General features: G+C 37.3%; 1 protein-coding gene across 1 annotated transcript in view; it reads left to right on the top strand.

The window, feature by feature from the left end:
• The window catches only part of MAN1A1 (mannosidase alpha class 1A member 1), a 170497-nt gene that overhangs the window by 87370 nt on the left and 57065 nt on the right, over positions 1–26062 (top strand). The window contains exon 6 of the mRNA XM_081531071.1: positions 7933–8027. Coding sequence (XP_081387197.1) covers positions 7933–8027 — 95 coding nt within the window. The remainder of the gene's footprint in view (positions 1–7932; positions 8028–26062) is intronic.

Here is a 26062-nt window from a genome sequence, read left to right on the forward strand (position 1 = left end):
AAGCCCTGTGTAATGGCTGGGACTGTTATACTGTTATTTATAACAGTTCCTGGGCCAGTGCTTTAGGAGTTAGAACATCTAGATAACACAATCTGTTGTACACCTCACAATAATTCTAAGTGTGAGAACTATCTAGCCATTGATTTTCTTCTCCTTTACTGTGCATTTTTAACTTTCATACTGAATGTATGTTAGAATAGAACATAGACCTTTTGATTATCACACTATTTCCTCTTTCCCAGTCCCTGCCGCATTTATCTCTACAACACATGTATCCTTTCTTCTTGAGAAAACATTATTTTAAAAGGACCCTAATTCTCAAGGTCTTTCCTTCAGTCAGACAATGTAATGTTTCTTGATGTTGTCATTTATGTACCTTTGCCCTTACAACTAAGAAAAGTTTCCAGTGAGAACCACCGCCTTTCTCCCTGCCCCGTCTCTCAGAACCCTGATCACTGAGAAGTCCTTCCACTAGTAATGGGTGGAACCAAGACCAGAAGTATTGGGACTTTCTTGACCCAACTGATGTGCTCTTTTAACCAATCCTTTAACTTCTGTCCCTGACAGTTAAGGTCATTAGCCTGCCTTCTTTCATCTGTTTCTGTCTTATCATTTTCTAGACCCTGTTAATCTTCATCTCTAGCCAGGCTCCTTCCTCTCCCCTTCTGCTCTATCCCCCATCCTCCACGACATTAACCCAGAGTGTGCACAAATATGTACATACCAACCCCCAAATGAATACACATCTGAACTCACAGAAGTGCCATCTTCAGTCTTACTCTCCCCTATGACCTAACTCAGTCTCTCTTTTTTATTCCCCTAGTTATAGCCTGTATCACTGAGTTTATTCTCTACTTCTGTGTTGGTTCATACGGTTGTTTTCTGATGTATATTTTATGTTTATCTAGTTTTATATAACTGACTTGCCTTTCTGGATATAAGCTTCTTGGAATCAGGGATCTTATTTTTTCTGGTGTATCTCCCTTATCGCCCTTACCACACTGAGAAGCATGTAGTAAGTTCTTAAGTCTTAAACCCACTTCCTGTGGAGCAGAAAAGTACCTTAGAAAGTGTCTTATCTAGTGCCCGCATTTTACAAGAAAAAAAAAAAAAAAACCCAACTAGAGAACTGAAATGACACATCTTTACTGTGACAGAACAGGTAAGTAGTAGGCCCTGAGCTAGAACTCAGGCCCTGTTCAATGTGTCTGCTACCAGGCCACCTTGACTGTAGCTTATGCTCAAGAAAAATACAGGACCACTTCTATGAGTAGGTGGCATTGGTTTCTGCCAACATGGATGCTAGTGATGTCTACCTTGAACAATAGCCTGAAATTCTTCCCAATATTTCTCCCCATTTTTCATCTTGCTCTCTCAGCTTTGTAAAATCTTCTGTGCTAGAGAATGAGGTTGAACTTTCAGGAAAAAATCAGTATCAGGATGCAATTTTGTTAGTTCATTTATCAACATTTATTTCGTTTTGACAAGGGGATAGTATAAAAGCAAACTTTAAAAAGTTTCACTAGCTGTTAATTATTTCATAAAAATAATGATCTTTTAAAAGCTGGCTTAGCTGGTAAAGAATCCACCTGCAATGTGGGGAACCTGTATTCTATCCCTGGGTTGGGAAGATCCCCTGGAGAAGGGAACAGCTACCCACTCCAGTATTCCGGCCTGGAGAATTCCATGGACTATACGGTCGCGGAGAGTCAGACATGACTAAGCGACTTTCACTTTCAAGTCTAAAATGCCTGTTCAGTAAGAGCATTGTATGGCTAGATTTTTTTTAATTTATCAGAAAATTTTTCTTTTCTCTCAAACTTTGTGCTTTCGTACATTAGAAACTCAAGTCTAAGATAGAGTTATTCTTCTTTGTTTTAACCTGTGATTATAACCTGTTATAACCTGTGGTTCTTCTTTGTTATAACCTGGTGATTACTGGTAGGTTAGTATACATATCCTTGTTATTTTCAGTAAACAAGTTGGGAAGATGTTAGTGCTTTAATTTTTCAGAAAACTGAAGAAGTGAAGAATACTTTCTTCATCTAATGGCCTAGAGGCTAAAAATTGAATTGTACTGTGTACTGAATCACAGGGAAGAAAGACAAGACAGTTGATAACAATTTTAATCTAATTAAATTTATAAATTTTAAAAATGAAGTTCAAAGTGCAGTTTGACAAATACAACAAATAATTTGTTTAATTTAGAAAAACTTCAGTTTAGTGTTTTGCTTAATTGTAGACATGATGCAAAGATTAGAAAGAGGCAATGAAAGATATGTACACACTTACACGTTAGGGACTCACAGGGCGATCACCCCAAATCAGAAGAATTACATGTATCTGGGATGGCATAAAACTGGCGTTCACTTGGCTGTAGTTCTCACCAAACCATCCCACTTTGGAGCATTTAATTAGGGGAACGGGGCCTTTCTGAACCTCAGTTTCCTCATCTGTAAGCCAAGATTATATAACTAGATGACCTTTGATGCCGCTTCTAGCTCTAAATTTCTCCTGGATTGACTATTTTTATATCTTTATTCAAATATTTAAACCTTTCCATGTTCCACTCTAAATTGAAAAGCCAGAGTAGCTCAATAGAGTAGCTTATTGGTTGATTAAATTTGGCCCATATTATATGTGTTAATCAACTCAGCTAATGATATATGGGTTATTTCAGTTATTTTAAGCCAAAGATATTTATGAGATCAATGGCATTTTGTGCTGAAAGCTTTATGTAGCAAAAAATGAGTAATAGGTAAACTGTTTGTACTAATGGGGAATTAGTGTTTGATCTTTTAACAGTGAAGTTTTCAGCAGGAGCGTTTAAAGAAAGGCTTTTATATTAATTGTACATTTCAAACCGAAGCATGTCTGAACTGAAACTGGTTCTTTCTAGAGCCGTCTGTTGTTATTCATTTCTTCTTTCCTTATTCTTTGCTCTGGTGTGTAAATATTCTTGTGCAGTTCTTCAGGGATCTGCAAACTAGAAAGGCAAAGAAAGCCATACATCTTGTTTACAGCCTGTCTAATCCTATCTGTAAGGGTAAAGTAAAAAGATAAATGTTTTTATTTGATAGATTCTAAAATCTGAAGTTTTTTAAACTTTTGATCAAAAACAGCAATAAGACTGTGATGATGTTAAGTATAATGAAAATATACAATTTGGATGTAGTTATATTGAAATTCTTAACTTTAGACCATAAATGTTTTTATTGAAATCTATTTGTTAGTTACATGCTTGAAAGATTATTTTAGAAGCTATTTCATAATATTTTACCACCCTTCTAGTAAATTTTATTAGTTTTGATTTTTTTGATGTGAATGTAATCAGAGTCTCTATAATGCAGAATCTTTTTGAAGATTCCTTTTGGGTCATTAGATATCTGCCTGTTTCAAGCTGATTGCTGCAAGTTACCCAAGGCCATATTTAATTTTAATGGTCAATTTTTTTAAAAAAGAGTATGTCTTCTATTATCAGCACAGATTACATTTTATTACCTGTCATTTTTCATCTTTCCCTCTTAACTTTATAAAATCCACCCTACCCAATGTAAATACCAACAAACCAAGATTGACTAAGAATTGGGTGGCACATTAATACTTTCTATCTTTATTTAAAAATCATGATACTTTTGCTTTTTTGCCAGTCTCATTTTAATACTAGCTTTGTGACTTCTGATGCTAGTTTTTTCAGGAATAAGTCAAAACTAGAAGTTACCAACCCTGCTCTACTATTTTGGGAAACTGAGAGCAAAATGGTTAAGTGGCAGGCCCGGGCCTCCTACCGAACCATAGTAAACCCATCCTGGGACCGCGTGCTGGCCTGGGTCCAGCGTGCCCTCCATCATGCCTGCCCCATGGGAAGAGGCATTGAAGTACCATTTAGTGTGCTTTCTGTGGTCTTTTACTCTTGAGCACATTAACTTAAGATGTCCTAGTTAAAACTTAACTGCCCTTTAGGATGATTTGTGACATTGCTCCTTCATTCTTTTAACAGTATTAACTTTGTAAGCTAAACTGGAATTTTATTACTCACCATTTTGGGTAGAAAGATGTTCTCTTTGAGAATCTGGATTCCTCCTCCAAGTAACTAACGTCTCTTCATATCTCAAGAGGAGGTAACAAATCAAACATTATGAATTGGAATTAATTTAGGCTCACATATGATTTCATTTAAAGTATCAATAGGTTAATTAATGTTTTCATCCAAAAACTATTTTGTAATTGTGCCCAACATAGAGACTGCAGAGCACTTGATATAATTACTTGCAGACATGGAAGACAATAGAAATTCATGGAATAGGACAGACACTTTCCAGATGCTAGAATACTAGTGGTTTCTCATTAGAGTGCTCCAGATATATTTAATATTTGATTGATTCTTTCATTTATTAAATGAACATTTATTGAGGACCAGCCACTTTGCTGGATACTAGGTGTAAACATACAGCAAGGAGGAACAAGACAAAGTCCTGCCCTCATGAAGTTTACATCTAATGGGGTTGTCAACCAACCAGCAAGCAAATAAGATAATTAGAGTGTGATAGTGGGATGGAAATAAGATATGAAAAATGATGAGAATGGCCAGCTTTATGTGGGGTTGTTAAGAAAGACCTCTCTTAAAAGGGGACTTTCAAGCAAATTCCTGAAGTTAGGGATGAAACAGGTATGCAAAGAGCTAGGAAACGGGCATTGCTGCCAGAGAAAACAGCAAAGGCAAAAACCTTGGAATGAGGAAGGTTGCTGTTTCCTTCCTATATGTTAACTAAGATTATAAGTGTCTTCCCACCTACTACTCATAGGAATACTTTGGTGATACTGATAAATTTAATACAAAGTGAGCAAATTTGGGTTGGATATGTATAATAGATAGTGAAGGAGAAATGGAGATTTTTTTCCTCTGCTTTTGAAGAAGAAAATTACTTGAGGATATAAGAGAGTAACACAGGAAAACAGAGATCTGGATCTCGCCTTCTGTAATCAAATGCTGCACTAGGTGAAGCCAATTGTTAAGGAGAAGTTTGCTGAAGGTGTTAATAAATATCTTGGCCTGGAGAATGGGTGAGTTTGGATTAGCCAACTGGAGGCAGCACTGCGTGTTTTAGGATGAGAAAACCGTGTAAATAAATATATTAAGCTGGCATGATATACGCGTACAGAAGATAGTTACGCAAGAGGATGAGAGTGGTAACTGACCTCATTGTGGTAATCGTTTCACAATATCTACATGTATCAAATAACCATGTATTACATCTTAAACTTACACAACGTTGTATGTCAATTATATCTCACTAGATCTGAAGGAAAAAAAAAAATTTTTTTTTAAAGATACTAAGGTAGACTGAACTTGAATGAGTACTTGAGACCCTGAAGACTCAAGCTGGAGCCAGGATGGCCTTTGTAAAAACAGAAGATAATAGATGGTCGGATTCATAGAGGTCAGTAGATTAGCCAGTACGTTAGTTTTTGACTTGATATTTTACACAACAGAGGGAATCATGATGGTTTCTTGAATAAGAAAATCACATGGTAAAAAGAGAAACATGGTAAAATAGATACAGGCTAACGGCGATAGGAAGGGGAATCCTGGAGAATGGGAGCCTAGGTAGGAAGACGTTCTTTGCTGTCATGCCCCTTCATCGTGCCTGATGATGAAAATACAGTCTATGTTCACATCACGGAAAGGGAATGAGCCGTAAATGAGATGTTTCTGGGAGCTCTGATGTTGATGTTTACTAACCAAAGGGTGATGAAAGTCAGAATGTGTGCTTTCTTATGCCCCAGGGACTGGCTGAACAGTATTGTCAGTGATGGAACTAGGGAAGTTGGCCTTGGACGTGGTTATCCCCACTTTATAGATGAGGAAGTTTAGGCATAGGTAGATTAAGCAGTTTGCCCAAGATTACCCAATTTGAAGAAGTAGAACTGAAACTCCAACGCAGGCATTGTGTTTTCAAAGCCCGAGCCCTTAACTCCCAAGCCATATGGCTATAATATCCATGATGGTGTTTTAATTACAAGTCTGACTTCCAGTCTTATGTAAGTTTCTTGAAAAAGAGTTAATTAATTAACAGTTTTAAAAGTTGGTGGAAACTAGAAAGTTGGCAGATGGCTGGGCAGTGATTGGATAATTTCTTACAGCAGAAGAGAACTTGAAATTCTCTAGACTAAGAGACTGGAAAGGAAGAATATACCTTTTGGCTTATTTTCTTTCTCTTTCTCTTCCATTCACTGTCAGCTGTTGAAACAGGAAATTGTCCACTTCAAAGAGTTATAATAATATTTTATGGGAAAAATGATATCTCTATTTTTTTAGTGCCTTATATACTACAAATGTCTTTGTCCTCATTTGTATTCCAGGAATGCTAGTTTATCTAAATTGACTGTCAGCCAAATTCTTACATTAAAACTCATTATTTTCTCAACTTTCATTACAGAGTAGGAGTTAGTTTCCAAAAGAGTAGGGTTTCAGAAGCAGCATCAATATTGATGTCACTGGATTCTCCTCAGTCCGGAAGCCCCAGTGCCTAGACTTCTCTTGGGGGTGGTGCTTAGGTCTTGCAGCAGGAGTTCCAAAGACTGGAACCCTTGCCTCTGGAGAAGCCACATAAGGCTTCTTTGACCGTGGCTTTAATGAACCCCTTCCCAGGCTGGAAGAGAACTTTGCTCATTCTCCATGCTTTTCAGGGTTCCCCCAGCTTTTCTCACATCTCTCTTGTTTGAGGAAGAAACAGAAGGAAATAGTAAGTTCCCAGCCCACCGCACTCAGTCACACAGCGTGGCAAGGAGAAGGGACAAGGCATCTGCTAGCCGTCACAGCTTGAGCAGGGAACTCTGTAGCGGTCCTTTCTTCAGTGAATAAATTAACTCGGTGCTTTTCTTTGGACCTAAAACTGTGACTGGATGTCATTTAATTAATCTTCCTAAAGCACAGTTCTGATCAAGTGAATTCGCTGCTCAAAACTTTCAATATTTTTCCATTTTAATGGAATAAAATTCTTAGCCTTATATTTATGACCCTTTGTGATTTGGGCCCATGCTGTGCATACCAGACCTAATTTACCAGTATTCCCTCTTGCTTTGGACAGGGAAGCTGACTTGGACCATTTCTTATGCAGGCCCCCACTTGCCTGCATCAGTGCTTAACACTGATGCCTTCACAATGCTCCCTCTCCTTCTCAGCCTGTCTTTAGAATTATGAACCCCCCTCCCCCATTACATGCTGCATACAATCCTCATCTAAATGGCATGCAGCCTTGCTGAACTCATCGGAACTCTTAGATGACTTTATGTCAGGCTCTCATTTTATCTGTGTGTCAGATATCTGTGTTCATACATTGCCTTCTTTAGTAAATTCTGGGGAGAATTTGTATCTAATTTAACTTTGTATTTTCCATATCACCTGCACTTAACCATAAGAGGAAGTTAAAACTGCAGAGGGCTAAGAGGACTTACAGATTATTTGTAAGATAATATATCTTTTTACAACTTCTCCCTTCTCTGTGCCCTAGTAAATAAATGAAACCAGAACAGGACCAGAACTTCTGATTTTCTGCCCAACACTTAACCGGAAACAGTGGTCCTCCCCTGGGCATACACATTGGAATTACTTGACATCACAGGTGGTGCTTTAAAACGTTCTGATCTGGGAGCCCCCAAGCCATAGAAATTAGAATATCAGGAGTGCTACCAAGACATCAGTATTATTCAGGTCTCCCCACATGAGTCTAATGTGCAACCAACATTGGTAATAAATACTCTACAGCACAATGGCCCCTGGACCATTCTTACTTTCCTGGGTAATTCCATTAATTTCAGAAACATTTTTTTTTTTAATGTTAAGTAGAAATGTACTCAGCGTGGGGTAGTAGAATAGCACATTTTGTTTTTCTTACAACAGTAGCTTACCTTAACTATTTAACTTTTCAGATATTTCGAAAGAAAGCAGTGGAACTTGGGGTAAAATTGCTACCTGCATTTCAAACACCCTCTGGAATACCTTGGGCATTGCTGAATATAAAAAGGTAAAACTCTTCATTTTCAACAACATGTTTTAAGTTGAAATAGTCAAGATTGTGGTCTAACAAACAGACACCAGATGGATATTTACTTGAATGGTATTGTTGACTGACACCATTGGGAGTCTTGGCATATGTCCTTGTGTTGGAAGTTATTAGTGTTTTTCAGTGTTGCGTGGGTTCCCATCGTGGGATCAAATGACCTCAAGAGAGTCATCCACATGAGACATGATTCAAGGTTTTCACTATTTCATGGTGACATTGCATCAATGATACTATCTCTCCATAAATTCCAAGAGCATCCCTTTATCATCAGAACATTTCACTCTCGAAAGAAGCCAGTTCCTAGATCACTTCTATCAATTAAGCTGCTGGTCAGAGACATTGCTAAGATATAACGTGTAGATCCATCAGCATAATACAAGATGTAGATCAGCAGATACATGTGGAACAACCACACAACAAGCTAAGTGTAACTGAGACTGGGCGCATCTGAGGCTGCTCACCCACAGTTGTAAGGAGGGAAGGGAACTGCTCCATTGACCCAGATCAATCCATTCTTCTCATCCCATGTGGTGGAGAACCCTGACATGCCAAGTTCATAGGAATGTGGCCCCAAGAAAAACCTGGGCTAAACAGAATTTCTCATATTCTCCCAGGAAGTATTAATAGTTTGAATTTTCGTGATAGCCTGAGTGTTTTGCTAATAGTTTTATCTTAAGCTGCCTTCTAACTCCTTCTTCTCCATAAGTAATTAATTGCATGTGTCTCTTTGTGATGATGATGATAATGACAGCTATTTGATCGTCATAAAATATGAAGTTTTGTGTAGACACTTTACCACATTTAATCCTCACAGCAACCCAGTAAGGTCAGTACTACTGTTATCTCCATTTCACTAATCAGGAACTTGAGTCACAGAGACAGTAAGTTATTTGCCTAACATCATGCCATGTGTAAATGGTAGAGCCAGAGTACTCAGATGCATGGATTCATAGACAGAAGTTAAATGGCTTTCTTATGTTAGAAAAGCCAAGAGGATACACAGGGCAACTTGGCAATTAATGCACATTTTTCCTTAATTATTTATTTTAGTGACATTCCTTCCTAAAATTAATCATGGAAAATCATGAAATTAATTGGCTAATGTATCAGTTAAATGTCATGCTTTGTTGTTGTGTGTTATATCTGTACCTTGAAATCACCCTGTACCTATCTATAATTTTATGTGTGTATGTGTATCTCTGTATGTGTGTTGGGGGGGGCAGAGGCAAAGGTGTTGAGGTGATGAGATGGGCAGAGTTCACACCCCTGGGCCATGTTAAGTTGAAGTTGCTTTCTGTTGTATAACATGGTATCTCAGGATTCATTCTTCCCTTTGGGTTCCTCTGGCTTTTTCTGTTAGCTTGGAGATCATGGTACGTGTTCCAGTGTCTTAAGGTGGAAGTGGGTATATATGCTTGGCTTGAGCAGCATGGTATTAGAGATCTGTGAGCTTTTTATTTGGCTCATGTAGATCACCTGTATTACTGTCCATATCCTCAGATTTTGTATTCAGATAGTATACAGATAGTATTCAGACCTAGAAACTTCTCTGCTACTTGAAATAAGATCTAGGTACAAAAACCTTGTACACATTTAACACATGTTTTCCCTACCCTCTGAGAGGAATGATGTGGGCATGATAACCCACTGAGTTAACTGCTTACCAAGAGACCTGATTCCAAGTGTGTGCATGCATACTAAGTCGCTCCAGTTGTGTCTGACTCTTTGTGACCCCATGGACTGTATCCCACCAGGCTCCTCTGTCCGTGGGATTTCTTAGGCAAGAATACTGGAGTAGGTTGCCATTTCCTTCTCCAGGAGATCTTCCTGACCCAGGGATCGAACTCACATCTCCTGTGTCTCCTGCGTTGCAGGCAGATACTTTACCCATTGAGTTGTCGGGAAGCCCAGGATGCTATAGAGATAGTTCTTATTGCTTTGTGGAAGAAAATGGAATTAGATAAAGACTCTTAAAACTAATTGAGGTGTGGGCCTACATCTTTGCAAAAGTTAAGTCAATTATTATAAGGTGCTGATATCATTTAATTAATTCTAGACTCTCTTGAAATAATCATAAGAAATTAGATTGTTTTAAAACATACTTAACTTAGTGTTTATTTTTACAGCCAAGAGGATTTTTTCCATAGTTAAATCTATCCTTTGTGTACAGTGGAGATATTTTTCAACACATAAAGGAATATTTCTAAAAACTATTCAGTACTGAATCCTTTGTTATCTTTATATCTCCTGAAAATTCATTAACTGGGGCTTTACCTTTTTTTAATCAGACCTTATTTCAAATTTACAGTATTGTACATTATTTTACAGTATTGTACTTTAGAACTTTTGTTTGATTTTTAAGTACTACAGGAAAATTATTTTGGGTCAAAAATAATGTGCCATTTCATTTATATATTCTATGATGTTTTCATGTTGAACTAGAGGAAATTAGGTAACCATTTTACAACTGACAGGAACACTCTTAACTTCTTCCTGGAAACCAGTATGAATTTTTTATTATTTATTTTATCCATTCTCAATATCATTTACTAAATAGCAGTGACTTACCCAAATTTACACAATAAGTCTTGGCAAAATTAATAGTAATATCAACCCACTGAAATTCATCCTACCCTTTGCCCAATCAGCTTGATTTATCATCTTGAAGAATTTTCTCTCTAGGGAACAAAAACAGCATTTGATATTTATCTGCAATCATTACATTTCAGGATGGGTTATTGATGTTACCCTGTGCATATCTGCTGTTTTCTCTGAATCTTTGTATTTTCACAGTATGGGCCAGAGGACAAGGGACAGCAGGTTTGGAGCTAATTTTCTAGTGTTTTGAAGCCTGTCACCAGTGAAGTTTCAAAAGAAGTAGGGAAAAATATATCTGACAAAATTATATTTTCTTAATTACCTTTTTAGACTTAGGGAGTATCAATGGAAGGATGCTCAAGAGGAAAAAAAGTGTTCGAGAATGCTGTTTAGAATAGCTCCTTAATCACTGTTGACTGGCTTTGAAACTCTTGGCAATAATTATGATGGGAGAGGCACAATATGCTGTCTGTAACATAATTCTGCTCTTCCATCTCAGTTTTGAAAATAGTTATGGAGGCTACTCTTTGCCAGCACCTATAGGTTAACAGAAATGTGAACTTACTGGTATTATCTGTTCACATTCCTCTAGTATTCAGGTTTTACCAGTTTGAACTTAAAGCAGGCAGTATTTTGAATTGGGGAGGTTTATGTATTTGGAGCCAAAACACCAATAAACCAAATTAGATTTCAGTATTTGTGCAAACTGAGAATAGCAGAGAATCTAAATAATTTACGCATATCCTACATAAGAAAGTCTGTCCCAAAATCTGTTCAGAAAAATAAAAAATGTTTTTAATTATCTCTTCTGCTACATCTATAATAAATTCCTAATTCAAAAGTTGCTATATGAAGTTGTAAGTTAATTGAAATTATGAATTGATAGTGGTAATTTGATTGAACAAACACCTGGGTGTTACACACAGTACCTGATTAGAATAACATGCTTGCTTCACCAGTACAATAGTAGAATGAAAATGCGTACGTTATGTAACACCTCTGGTAAGAGGAAAACTGCCTTTTTCACAGATTAGATTTTGGTAGAACTCAATTTTGTTACTGTGAAAATGTCAAAATTTGATGTCTGATCTTGTTAGTACTAGTAAGAGGCTCTGTGCATTTTTTTTTTTCCAACCTAAAGAAGAAAAATCACTTCTGTGGTTTGTAAAATCAAATGTTTCACCATTTCCATATTTCTAGTTATAATTTAAGCCTAAATAGAATAAATGTAGTAGTTTGAAGTTTTCTAAAGAGTGTTCTTAATTTAAAATAGTATGGTTAATATTCCCTTACTCATTTATATCACAGAGCATAGAGTCTGGACAATCCTAGTGATTATTCTGTCTTTCCTGTGAGTTAGTTTTAGCTTATACTGTTTTATCAGTTGTTTCTCTTTGTAGATTTCCCTGAACAGACACTTACCTGGTGGTTATATTAGGTTAGCAGATCTGTCTACAGCATGTGGTTTTATTGCACACATCAGGGAAACATGCTGGCAAGTGACTGATCTCTATTCCAGTTCTCATTACTAAGCAAGGCCACATGTGTTAGTCGCTCAGTCGTGTCCAACTCTTTGTGACCCCATGGACTGTAGCCTGCCAGGCTCCTCTGTCCATGGAATTTTCCAGGCAAGAATACTGGAGTGGATTGCCATTCCCTTCTCCAGGGGAGCTTCCCAATCCAGGGATTGAACCCAGGTCTCCTGCATTGCAGGCAGATTCTTCACTGTCTGAGCCACCAGGGAAGCTCAAGCAAGGCCATGAATGAGCCACAACTCCCTCACTTGTTTTTACTTCCTGCTTTGTAAAGCTTTATTTACTGACTAATTATCCAACACAAATGCATACTATGTCATTAGCTACATTTTAGCTTGTATTATAATAATTAAATTGCAAATTGCTTTACTTTAACAGAAATGGGGGCTTAATTAAGAATAGTACATAGCTTAATGTTTTCTAATAGTGAAACATTATCCTTTATGAAGTATGTAGTTTGTGTATTTTAACAAACCCCTATTTGGGGTTTCTTAATACTTTGGTATTCTTTGGTATTTGAATACCAAAATACTTTGGTATTTGGATACTGGGTGTTCATTGGAAGGACTGATGTTGAAGCTGAAACTCCAATACTTTGGCCACCTGATGCGAAGAGTTGACTCATTGGAAAAGACCCTAATGCTGGGTAGGATTGGGGGCAGGAGGAGAAGGGGACGACAGAGGATGAGATGGTTGGATGGCATCACTGACTCGATGGACATGGGTTCGGGTGGACTCAGGGAGTTGGTGATGGACAGAGAGGCCTGGCATGCTGCAATTCATGGGGTCGCAAAGGGTCAGACACGACTGAGCTACTGAACTGAATACTTTGGTGGTATAAAATGCTTGAATATTAAATCATAGTTAGTTTTAATAGACACAAACTATGAAAGACAGACTAATCAGGTTAAATATTTTAAAAAGTATTTTCCATATATCTCCCTGCATTTTTACCTGACATTGAAATATAAACATCTACATTTTTAAATTTGCTAACCATTTTTTAAAGTGTCTGGTTTTAGATTTGAAAGAGGTATATATGTTTTAAAATGAAGCAGAATACAATTCTATAGTTTAACATCATAATAACAATATAAAAAAATATCAAGAAACAAATTTTCTGCCCTGAGGCGATCAAACTTATTTAATGATCTGCTAATATTCTAAGAAGCAAAATAGTACTTAGTTATCATAGACATGTTTTGTAGCAGTTATATAGCCTAAGTATAAAATTAGAGCTACATCTTATAGTTTATCTTTTATATGTTTTATGGATCTGTTAAGAATTCGAAAATAAGTTCTACCAACTCTAGAAAAGTAAAAAAGAATTTAGTCTTTCCAAGTATTTATGCTAAACTATGTTTTTATTTTTTCTGATTGGATATTTTATTGGGTTTCCCTCTTTTATCTGTTTTAATTCATTTGGCCATTTATACTCTTCTGGCAATAAAAATAACCATATTTCGAGGTTTGAAACTTACATGCATGAAGTTACTAATATCAGACATCAAAATATCAAAGTGAAAGTTGCTACTTGTTAAGATTGTCAGTATAGCTCTTCAGTTCAGTTCAGTTCAGTTCAGTTCAGTCGCTCAGTCATGTCTGGCTCTTTGCAACCCCATGGACTGCAGCACACCAGGTTTTCCTGTCCATCACCAACTCCGGAGCTTACTCAAACTCATGTCCATCGAGTCGGTGATGTCATCCAGCCATCTTATCCTCTGTCATCCTCTTCTCCTCCTGCCTTCAATCTTTTCCAGCTTCAGGGTCTTTTCAAATGAGTCAGTTCTTTGCATCAGGTTGGCCTTGGATAATTCACTTAATTGAGTTTCTCTTCTCATAAGTAAAACTAAAATTACCACAATAATAGTATCTGTCCTGATGACCTCATAAGGCATTTTTTGTGAAAATCTAATGAATTAATATGTAAAATAAGATTAGTCATTTCAGAGTGCTGTGAAATAAATATAAATTGAAATTATTAATTTATGGCCTTGTTCTAAATTTTCATTATAAAATAGTGTGTGTGTGTATGCTGCTGCTGCTGCTGCTAAGTCGCTTCAGTCATGCCCGACTCTGTGCGACCCCATAGACAGCAGCCCACCAGGCTCCGCCGTCCCTGGGATTCTCCAGGCAATACTGGAGTGGGTTGCCATTTCCTTTTCCAGTGCATGAAAGGGAAAAGTGAAAGTGAAGTCGCTCAGTAGTGTCCAACTCTTAGTGACCCCATGGACTGAAGCCTGCCAGGCTCCTCCATCTATGGAATTTTCCAGGCAAAAGAGTACTGGAGTGGGGTGCCATTGCCTTATAGAACAATAAAATAATACATAGCTAAAACTGACTTGGTTTTGATGCCTTTTTATGGTAATCTTCTATTTTTAAGTCATTCAGTGCTTCTAATCCATTCTCAAACCCAAGTCCCATTTTTCTAGGTCTGAAATGGAATTGGTATTAGTAGAACCAGCTAGAAGTATGGAGAGACTGTGTCCCCATAGTCCATGTAGGATTGTGGGGGCTTTATGCTCCAACATATATTATTTTGAAAATTATTTTAGAATCAGTCTGTAGGGTCAAAACCCAGATACCTCTCTCAAATTATATTTATTGGTGGATTTTCTCTTCTAGAAGGAGGAACTGTTCAACCTATGAGGTTTAAGAAGAATGCGAGCGAATAACATGTAATGTTATTTTCCCAAGTCCTACATGCCAGTTAGTGCTTAATTAATATGACATGAGTCTATGAAAATGTATATATATTTTTGCTAGAAACATCCACATAGCCCTATTTTCTAGTTCTTAGGCTGTCCTACTCTAGTAAGAGTCTGACTGCTGTGGTTGTGTGCTATCAGTGATTCTCAGCCTTCCCTGTGCTTTAGACTAACCTGTGCATTTTTTAAACATCATCACCACCTCTCTACCCTCCATTCTGTTTCAGTTGGCTTAGAGTAAGATCCTGGCATTTTTAAGGCTCTTTAGCCATTCCGTTATTAATCTAGGGTTGAGAATCACTGCTAGAAGTCTAATATTTTTATCCTAAGTATAGATTCATTTCTGTTTTCAGTTACCTTTGGAAACCTTTCCTTCCCCATTGGTGGCAAATTTGACTATTGAAATAAATAGACAATTGATTTGAAAACACTCAGCTCTAATAGAGCAATGATTCTCAACGTTTAGAGTCTGTATGAATTGCCTAGCGTGCACGCATGCTCAGTCTTATCCAGTTCTTTGCAGTCCTGTAGACTGTAGCCCACCACGCTCCTCTGTCCATGGGATTCTCCAGGCAAGAGTACTGGAATGGGTTGCCATTTCCTCCTCCAGGGGATTTTCCTGACCCAGGAAACAAACCCACATCTCCTGTGTCTCCTGCATTCACAGGCAGATTCTTTACCACTGAGCCACTGGGAAGCCTCAAGAATTGCTTAGGAGGCTTGTTAAAACTCTTGTTGCTGGGCCTCACCCACAGAGTTTCTGATTGGACAGGTTTTTGGTCAGATATGATAATTTACATTGGCATCACTGATGCTGTAGACATGAACTTGGGCAGACTCTAGGAGGTGGTGAGGGACAGGGAAGCATGTCGTGCTGCAATCCATGGGGTCACCACAACTTGGCAACTGAACAACAACAACCAGGTCCCAGCTGCTGCAGAGGCTGATTGATGCTTCTGGTCCTAGGACCACACTTTGAGAACCACTGTAATAGAAGAATTGACTGAGACATCCAAGCTGTTTAGATTCTTAAATCTCAGAGCTGCTCAGAGGAGCAGCCAATTCCAAATTTCCATAGGGCGGGGATGGGGGGGAGTTATGATTAATTTACTCTTGTTAATAATTGCCCAGTATTTTCACTTATCCCCAAGCAGTTTGTTGCTTCTCCTGGAAAACAGCTAATTCCAGACATTAATTACCAAAAAAGAGTTTGCATCTCCTTTGTCCCCTTGCAATATATATTTTTTAATCCCGTAAGACTGGAAAGCAAGATTTGGGCCATTTTAGCATAGAAGGAGGAAAGAAAGGCATTTTTAATTAAGGACCTCAGGGTAACTATAAAAAGAAGAACCTTCTTGTTGCTTCAGGCAAAGCAACTTTATTAACAGCAGCTGGCAACCTGTTCTTGTACCTGAGGACATTCCACACCCACGAAAAGAGGCTAAGGTTATCCTTCCACCAGAGGAAGAGGGAACCTAGGCTTCTTCTGAATCATTTAATCCTCTCAGCAAGCTTCAGATCACTAAGTCCATGCCAGATACACAGTGGCTTGACCAAGCTCAAGGCATTTATTTATTGCAAGTGGACAATAAGGGTGGCAGCACTTAATTTAAATGTACTTTGTGTATAGCCTCTTTTATTGAGACTTAAGGAACGAGCAATCCTGAGCAAAAGATGCTTTGATGTTTCTTAGTCATGCATTGTGAAGCAGATGGAATTTGAAGAGCCTAAAGGTAGGCAGACTGTTCCCTTTTATCCTACTCCTCTGGTCGTAATTGAAATTAATGCCCAGGTAAATGGGATTTTCAGTGTCTTTTGTTGCCTGGAGGAAGAAGCGGATGTAATCTGTCTCTAGAAGCAGATGTAATCTGTCTCTGAACACAGACGCTAACAGTCCTCCTAACTTCTCCACATCACCCACCCTCTTCCTGCATGAGTCCGCATCTGCCATAGACCGCCTCTGGGTGCTTCTGGTAGGACAGGGACAGAAAAGTGACCTGTGAATGGAATAAACTGGCTATCTCACTCAACCATGGTAAGAGACGCAGGTTCAACCCCTGGGTCGGTCGGGAAGATCACCTGGAGAAGGACATGGCAACCCATTCCAATATTCTTGCCTGAGAATCCCATAGACAGAGGAGGCTGGTGGGCTATGAGTCCATAGGGTTGCAAAGAATCGGATATGGCAGAAATGACTTAGTACACACGCACACATGGATTAGATATTGAAAAAATATTTTTTTGTATATTTTCATAATGTCCTGGCTTTAAAGCTCAATTACAGCAAATGCATAAAATCCAGAAATGTATCAGAGGTGATGTGTAGGCAATTTAGAGACAATCTATCCTAAGAGGATTGCTTAAAACCCTTAGAAAAACAACTTGTGGTATGTAGGAAGTCTGTTAAGAGACCTTCTTCATTCTTCTATTTTAGGCAGATAGATTCTTGGTACAAAATCCGTGGAATTGGATGGTTAAATATGACCATGACTTTCCCCATAGCATCTCCACCATTTAAGTGGTTAACGCACCAGGAAATTTTTGTTTAAGGGCAATTATAGTTATTTGAATGCAACAAACTGAAAGCGCTTTTCATCTCAAGATTTTCAAATGCACAGAACTAGTGTTTTGCAGATTCAGCTTTGTTCACTGTGTTCACACAATTGGTGGCAAATCAGCTTTGGCAATTTGAAATGTATTCTGTGTACAGAACTTAGATTAGGAACAAGTCAGAACACATAATTCATAGGGTGCCTTTACAAGTCAGCAGTGGAATAGTTTTCTCAAGGAGTTACAATCCCAGGTTTTTAATGAAGCAGCAATCAATTTTCCTGTGATGAATCTCAAGACCAGACTCATGTTGTTAGTGTGGGGCAGACCTTTCAAATATCTAATAAAGTTTAATTTAAAAGTTATGAAATTGTTTGAATAGGTATTTGAAAATCAGCCTAGGTCTCAAGGTACTTTCTTAGACCTTATAATTGTTAGTCATTGTAAATATTCAACTAACTACATTGAAACTTTGAGTCAAAATTGGAACGTCAATATAAAATATTTATGCTACAACCAATAATTTTTAAAGACCTCACAATCTCGATGGATACATTAACCACTCCAGGTTTCTTACTTATGCAGTAATAACTGTAGTTGATCTGTTCTGAAAATGAGGATGAACAATAATTAATTGAAGTCTCTTTTATTAACTGGAAAAGGAAAAGTGATGGAGCAATAGTAAGAATTAATTGTAATTTACTAATCTGGAAATTAATATGCAGCTGGGCATGAGTAGAGGCAGTGCAATTTGGTGATTTAGCAATCATGACAAATTATCTTCATCCGTAAGGTGTAGAGTTGCTAGCTTTCCATTATTTGATTTTTAGTAATAGCCTCAGTTTCAGGAAGACTTTATATGAATGCTCATGTTGCCCTTTTATCCTGGAAATGTCAATTGGAGTCTGGCATTATTAATTAAATCTCACTTTCCCTCTTTGTCATGTCATGCTATAGTTTTTATGGAACATTTGTACAAAACAGTGGTTACTGGTAATTGACCTGCATATGTTGAATAATCTTAAGATGCTACTGAGAGTTTAATGTACCTTGTAAATTGAGAGGCTTCCAATTAAGTCTAGTTCTTAAGATAATCACTTTCAAAACTAATCAAGTAATAGGACATTAGTAAAGCTCTTATTGACTTAATTGTGACAAATTAATAAACAGACCCAGTGCAATTACTATAATGGCTTTATCAGTGAGCAGTTTTTCCAAAAATTTAAGCATAAATCTATTCCATCCCTCTGGAAGTACAATAAAAGTTACATAAGCTATTTTAAGGTGGGTATCATTCATATAGCTGTATGTGAGTACACTGTACAAAGAGCTTGGATTTTTTTGTGTGTTTCTTTCTTTTAAAATATGATTGCATTAATTTCAAAGGTCAGTGAATCTACTTGCCAAACCCTTAAAGCGTATGATTTTATAAATGATCCTCTGTATGCTTTGGACAAACCTATTACACATTCTTGTGTTCTCTCACTTCTGCTTTTCTGTGCCTAGACCCTGGGGGTGGTGCCCTCTTTCCTTAGAGAGCTAAGGAATGTCCTGTCCCACTCTCTCTGTCCCAAACTGCTGTCAGAGTAGTGATTTTTTTGGCCAGCACTCTGCAAATGGACTTTGGAAAATAAATGAATTATGAATTACATATGTGCCATAATTTTTTAGTACCTGACACTGCCAGTTTCTATAACTTGGCTGATTGCGTGTAAGAAAATAGCAGCAGAAGGAATAGGAACATAAGTCCCACTTGTGCTACCTTAAGAATAGTGTGATTTATTTCTCAAAATATGTCAAACTATATGTTTAAGATGTTTACTGAATGTAACTTGTATTAAAAAATAATGGGATCATATCTCTTCTTTCTCTCAGCCTTGGCTTTCTCATTTCTTAAGTGCAATTAATAAACAATATCAATTTTACAAGGATAATGTTTATGAGAGGCCTTAGAAATTTGAGAAGTTGGGGGTCTTTTAGATACAAAAGAGGGGATCGTTATGGAATTTCAGAACCCTGACATCATTATGGTAACCATCCATATCACCTGTGTTTAAGTTAGGAGAGAAGAATGGATTTTCAAGTAAACGAGTGTATGTCTTTTTATGTGTGTGTGTGTAATATGTATATCGGTGTGTGTGTAGTTGCTAGGTCATGTCTGACTCTTTGCGACCCCATGGACTATACAGTCCATGGAATTCTCCAGGCCAGAATACCGGAGTGGGCGGCCTTTCCCTTCTCCAGGGGATCTTCCCAACCCAGGGATCAAACAGAGGATAGAGGATACATCACCAGGTTGGGTTTTGACCAACATCCAGACTTAATCAGCGCTGGCAAGTCCCGTATCCCAGCACATCTGGAGTTCTGATTGGGAAGAGGGTCCCAAGCAGCTCATCCACTCCATGGGTGAGACTTCTCCCCACAGAACTCATGCACGCGTGTGTGCTAAGTCGCTTCAGTCATGTCCGACTCTGTGCAACCCCATGGACTGTAGCCTTCCAGGCTCCTCTGTCCATGGGATTTCCCAGGCAAGAACACTGGAGTGGGTTGCCATGCCCTCCTCCGGGGGATCTTCCTGACCCAGGGATCTAACCCACGTCTCTTATGTCTCCTGCATTGGCAGGCAGGTTCTTTACCACTAGCATCCCCTGGAAATCCCCTTAAAACTCATAGTTTTCCTCAAACAAGGGAAATATTATAAGGCTTCATAATATTTGTCATCATCTTGGACAACAAAGGGAAGTACACAGTGGAAATGCCCACCTGAAGAAAGATTATTTTAAGGTTATGGGATACTCTAAAATAAGGGCTAAAATTGTGACAGTTTCATTCATCATGAGGTATAAAAATTATGGTTCCTTAACGAGAAAAATTAATGTGAATGCTGTATAAATATATCACTTTTAGCCATTTATTTACATGTAATTTTGTACTGCACAATTATGTCAGTACCATAAGTCCATGGTTTTTAAGCTTTTCTGCTCTCTTATCAGTAAAATATTTTTGAGCACTTACCCCAGAGCATGTATTTTTATTTTTAAGTTTTATATGCAAATACCAGTGTATTAATATGTCATGATCACTTTAAAACACTCCAAAAAATAAAATTATAAAAAGATACAGATGAGGAAATAAATTTTTATTTATTTTTAGTGTGAGTCATATGATTTTTTAAAAATTGAATATAATGCTTGTGATACAGTAAGTGATTCAAAGATCTTGTTTTGTGTTTATTTCAACTTGGTTTTAATTTTGTCCAGATGGAAAAGATTTAAAGTTGTGTTGATGAGAGAAGTGTGGTATTGGCTCATCTTAAAACATGATGCTTGTTGTAAATCCTATTCTTTAATTATGCAAAGAATATTCTTATAACTCTTCTGGAAAATTTCAGTCTTTCTTGATATTTCTTCTTGAAAAATAATAGAAAATAAGAAAAACCTTTGGAAGTCTTCCTTTGGGAGATTCTAGAGCAGGATAGCAAATTCCATTCTCAAGTTTGACACAAATTTTGATCAATTTGTTTGGCACAAATTTTGATCAATTTGTATAAATTTGATAAATTTTTGATGAATTTTAAAGGTGAGTCACAGTCACACATATTTTCATAAATATCCAATTTCAAAATGATCTTTTCTTAAAAAAACTTTCTTTCAAATTCATGTTTTTTTTTATTCATGTCAAATGTTACTTTTATCTTCAAATGATGGGTTAAGCATGTTTTCTATTTCTTTTCTTCCATTTTTCTTTCTTTCTGTTTTTTAATTATCTGATAGGTAGCAAACTACAAACAGTTACTTATACTAAAAAACATCAGCAAATAGGGACTCATTTCTTTTGTGAAATGTCGACTCTTAATTAAATACTTTGCCTCAAGACAATCAAAAAAATCTCTTGTTTAGTGAAGAATATTTGTGTGGTCGCTCTCCATCCTTTTACAAAGTGTTATGATATTATAATTTTTCTACTGTGTAGAGATCTTGAATTTTAAAATTAACTGCATCAATGACATTCTGTGCTCATAAATCCCACTACATCCACAGTCCCTGAAAGCTGTAGAACAAGCAAGGGACCCACTGCCAACCTCTCCTCATTGTGGAGTCTCTACAGAAACCTCTGAGTATCTTTTATATGAAACCTTTTACATAAGCACCAAGGGAGGGGAACAGTATATATCTGAATATTTAATTTAATAAAGCTTTTTTCTTTTAGATAAATTTTGAAACAGCAGCTTTGATAGTTTCTTCCTGCACTCTAATTAAGAGTTTTGCATTCTGCTTCAAAGGCCACTGCCATGAACAATAAATATCTAAATGTCATTTGCCTTTATCAAGCCTGGACCAATGTCTTATCATTTGGCAGTTTATAATAGGCATATTGTCTTAATATATTAAGTGGACTTTGATCCTGTTTAGATTACTCTTGAGAATATTTTTAAAATTGGCTTCAAGAGAAGTTCTAAATTACTTTAACTAGATCTAAATATTATAAGACTACATAATCTTGTGATATTAATTTTCTCCACTTTAAAGTGGGCCAACCATAGAAATGTGCCTGAAAAAGTTGTTAATTAGATCAAGAGCTTTTCTTAGGTGAGTTACTGGTTTTAAGATGAAATAGGTCAGAAAGTGCTTAAAGACCTTAATCTTTAATATTGATTAGCTATGCAACAAAATGGCTGAAGGTGTAAGTCTGTAGTGAAAGAGTGGTGTTTTTAAATGAACAACATATGTAGTGCTATATCCAAAATTTTTATAAGAGTCAAAGGACTTCAAATTATAGAATTCACTCATGTGAGTTTCTGAGGATTATAAGGAGAAATGATTTCATGTTTATATTTTAAAAAGAAATTTTTAAAATTGGAATTTATAGATCTATTAAGAATAATACATTTGCTTTTTCAAGTTTTTCCAAAGACAGTAAAGCCTAGGGTCTCTTTTCAAGCTAAAGGTGCTACAAAATTCATTTATTATTGTGTTGATCTTAAAGGAAAAGATGTAAAGGGGAGGAGATGGGAAGCAAGAGGAATTATGAGTGTACAAGCTACAGGCCACCATACAAGCTAATATTAATGCCTTATGCTTCTGCAATTCTCTGTAGTCTACAGAGGAGTCCCAAATAGATGTATGTTTTAAATTTTTCATTAATGTGACTTAATCTAGTCTGGCACAGATATAAACATCCAATTCTGTAATTCAGATTTCTTTTTGAAATAGTTTGAGACAGTTGGGATAAAAAGAAATAATTTTTTTAGGAAAAAAGAAATAATTTTATGCTTTCAGAAAGACGAAATAGAAAACTGTCCTGATACTTTACTGCCATTATAGGCTATCACCATGTGTGTCTATTTGTGCTATATTGATCATTGAGCACTTCCTGGCTATTAAAAGTGTATTCATTGGGTCTGATAGAATTCCACATACCTCCCAGAATGAAGTTTCACCAGTACCCTACGATTAGAACTATATCTTTTGTTAAATTCACTTTCACTATTTAAAGATAAAAATAAATGTAAACAAATATAATCTCCTTTCTAAAGAGTTAAAATGGAAAATTATATGCATAGCATCTTTCTTATCTGGATGAAAGAGCTAATATTATGTAAATCTTCCCTTTATCCTTTTTTAGAGTAAAGAATCTGTATTCTTTTTTTTTCTTTCCTTTTTTCCAAAAAAAAGAAATTATTTTGCAAGTGAAATCAACTGGAAGACATACTTTGATAAATTACAGGAATATATTTTTAAGTCTTTCATGTAGAACCTGAATTCTTTTAAGCCCTTTTTGTTACAAATACGCTTTCTTCTCTTCTACCATCTTAGTTACTCTTCTCCTTCTGTATGTTCTCCTCATCTTTGTGATAATGTCAAAATAATCAGAATTTGGAACTGCATTCATTAAGAGTCTTAGGGGTGTAGAAAGGGTGAAAGCATTTTTCTGTGGCTCAGTCTCTTCCTGCCTCTTTCAGTACAGTGTCCAGGCCCTCCATGTAGTGAGGAAAGTCTTTGCATCCTCTCTTATATTGACTCTTCAAGGCATCAATCTTTTCCTCTTCATCTTTCACATCACCTACTTATATACACCTCATCCTCCCCACTCCATCGAGATGTTATGATACTTTCCTGTGAGCCTTTTCTAGATAGAAACATCTGGATATTCTATTGTTAAGTCCTAAATTTATGGCAGTAACCATCCTTTGATCCAAATCTCTAGCCCAGTCCTTCCTATAGAATGTAATCCCTATATCCTGCTGAGTGCCAGATAGCTCCTAAACTTAAATGTTGAAAGTTATCTGCATTATTTCCCTAAACCAGTGTCCCTTCCAGACTGACCTTTTGTTATACCAGTAACCTCAGTTCATCCCGAGGACATCTTGAAATACTTATTCTGATAGCTTGACTGTCATCAGATCCTATGTACTCTATTCCTGTAATATTTCTGACTCCTCTCACAGCCAGATTCCTTTCCCATTCTCATTTCATCCCCACCCCACCCCCCAACCCCCACCCCTGGTCAGTTCAGCTCTGGTCTGGAGCAGTAGGTTTGGAAATACTCTCCTGGCCGCCAGTTTCTCTTCCCTCCAACTAGAGTGCATGCATGTATCTATTATAGCTAAAGTCATCCTCCCAAATTGTTATCCTTCTGCTCTCCACACTTTCTCCCCTTAGTCAAGAATCCTTAACAGCTTCCCAAGAGCTGTTCAGTTCAGTTCAATCTCTCAGTCGTGTCTGACTCATTGCTACCCCATGGACTGCAGCACACCAGGCTTCCCTGTCCATCACCAACTCCCAGAGCTTGCTCAAACTCATGTCCATCAAGTCAGTGATGCCACCCAGCCATCTCATCCTCTGTCATCCCCTTCTCCTCCTGCCTTCAATCTTTCCCAGCATCAGGGTCCTTTCCAGTGAGTCAGTTCTTCTCATCAGGTGGCCAAAGTATTGGAGTTTCAGCTTCAGCATCAGTCCTTCAATGAATACTCAGGACTGATTTCCTTTAGTATTGACTGGTTTGATCTCCTTGCAGTCCAAGGGACTCTCAAGAGTCTTCTCCAACACCACACTTCAAAAGCATCAATTCTTCGGCATTCGTCTTTCTTTATGGTTCAACTCTCACATCCATACATGACTACTAGAAAAACCATAGCTTTGATTATACAGACCTTTGTCGGCAAAGTAATGCGTCAGCTTTTTAATATGCTGTCTAGGTTTGTCATAGCTTTTCTTCCAAGAAACAAGCATCTTTTAATGTCATGGCTTTAATTTCAAGAGCTGTAGAGCTTTTCTTCAAATAGGTATTGTGCTTTCAAACCCCCATGTTGATGTATATTTCCCCTTTGCTTGAAAGGGCCCTCTTACCCTCAACAAAACTCTACCATTTAAAAAATTTTACCGAAATATTGTTGATTAGCAATATTGTGTTAATTTCTGCTGTACAACAAAGTGACTCAGTTATACATATGTATATTTTTCTTATTCTTTTCCATTGTGACTTCTATCATAGGATACTGAATGTAGTTCCTTGTGTTATACAGTAGGATCTTGTTGTTTATCCATTCTATATATACTAGCTTTCATCTGCTAATCTCAAAACTCCCAATCCGTCCTTTCTCCCACCTTTCCTGCTCCTTGGCAACCACACATCTATTCTCTATGTCTGTAAGTCTGTTTCTGTTTCATAGGTATGTTTATTTGTGTTGTATTTTATATTCCATATATAAATGCTGTCATACAGTATTTATGTTCCTCTTTCTGACTTACTTCACTTAGTATAATAATCCTGGGGTCCATCCATGTTGCTGCAAATGGCATTATTTCATTCTTTTTTATGGCTGAGTAATACTCCATTATATATGTGTACTGCATCTTCTTTATCCAGTTATCTGTTGATGGACATTCAGGTTGTTTCCAAGTCTTGGCTATTGTAGACATTACCGTCATAAACATAGAGGTACATGTGTCTTTTCGAATTATACTTTTGCCTAGGTATATGCCCAAGAGTAGGAGAAGGCAATGGCACCCCACTCCAGTACTCTTGCCTGGAAAATCCCATGGATGGAGGAGCCTGGTAGGCTACAGTCCGTGGGGTCGCTAAGAGTCAGACACGACTGAGCAACTTCACTTTCACTTTTCCCTTTCATGCACTGGAGAAGAAAATGGCAACCCACTCCAGTATTCTTGCCTGGAGAATCCCAGGGATGGTGGAGCCTGGTGGGTTGCCGTCTATGGGGTCGCACAGAGTCGGACACGACTGAAGCGACTTAGCAGCAGCAGCAGCAGCATGCCCAAGAGTGGGATTGATGGATCATCTGTCTGCAGTTTTTAAAGGGCCAGTTAACGTTACTTGTTCTGTGGAAGATTTTTTTTTTTCTGGTTCCTTTCTACCTTGTCTCTTGCCCACCCTGGACAAGTTTAATCGCATTCCTTTCTTTGTTCTCCTAACATTTTGTTTCCTTCTGCAAATATAAGCTATATACCACTTAGTTGTGAGATTTCTAGTAGTTCTGCCTGTGTGCTGAATGCTTAGAGATGAAGGCTCCTAAGTGAACTAAGAAGAAATGTGATCATTTTCCTCCCCTAAAACAAAAAATGGTGCATAGAGGTATAATTACCAA

This window comes from Giraffa tippelskirchi, chromosome 9 (assembly GCF_054371585.1).
Source record: "Giraffa tippelskirchi isolate mGirTip1 chromosome 9, T2T-mGirTip1v1.2.pri, whole genome shotgun sequence".
NCBI classification, from domain to species: Eukaryota; Metazoa; Chordata; class Mammalia; order Artiodactyla; family Giraffidae; genus Giraffa; species Giraffa tippelskirchi.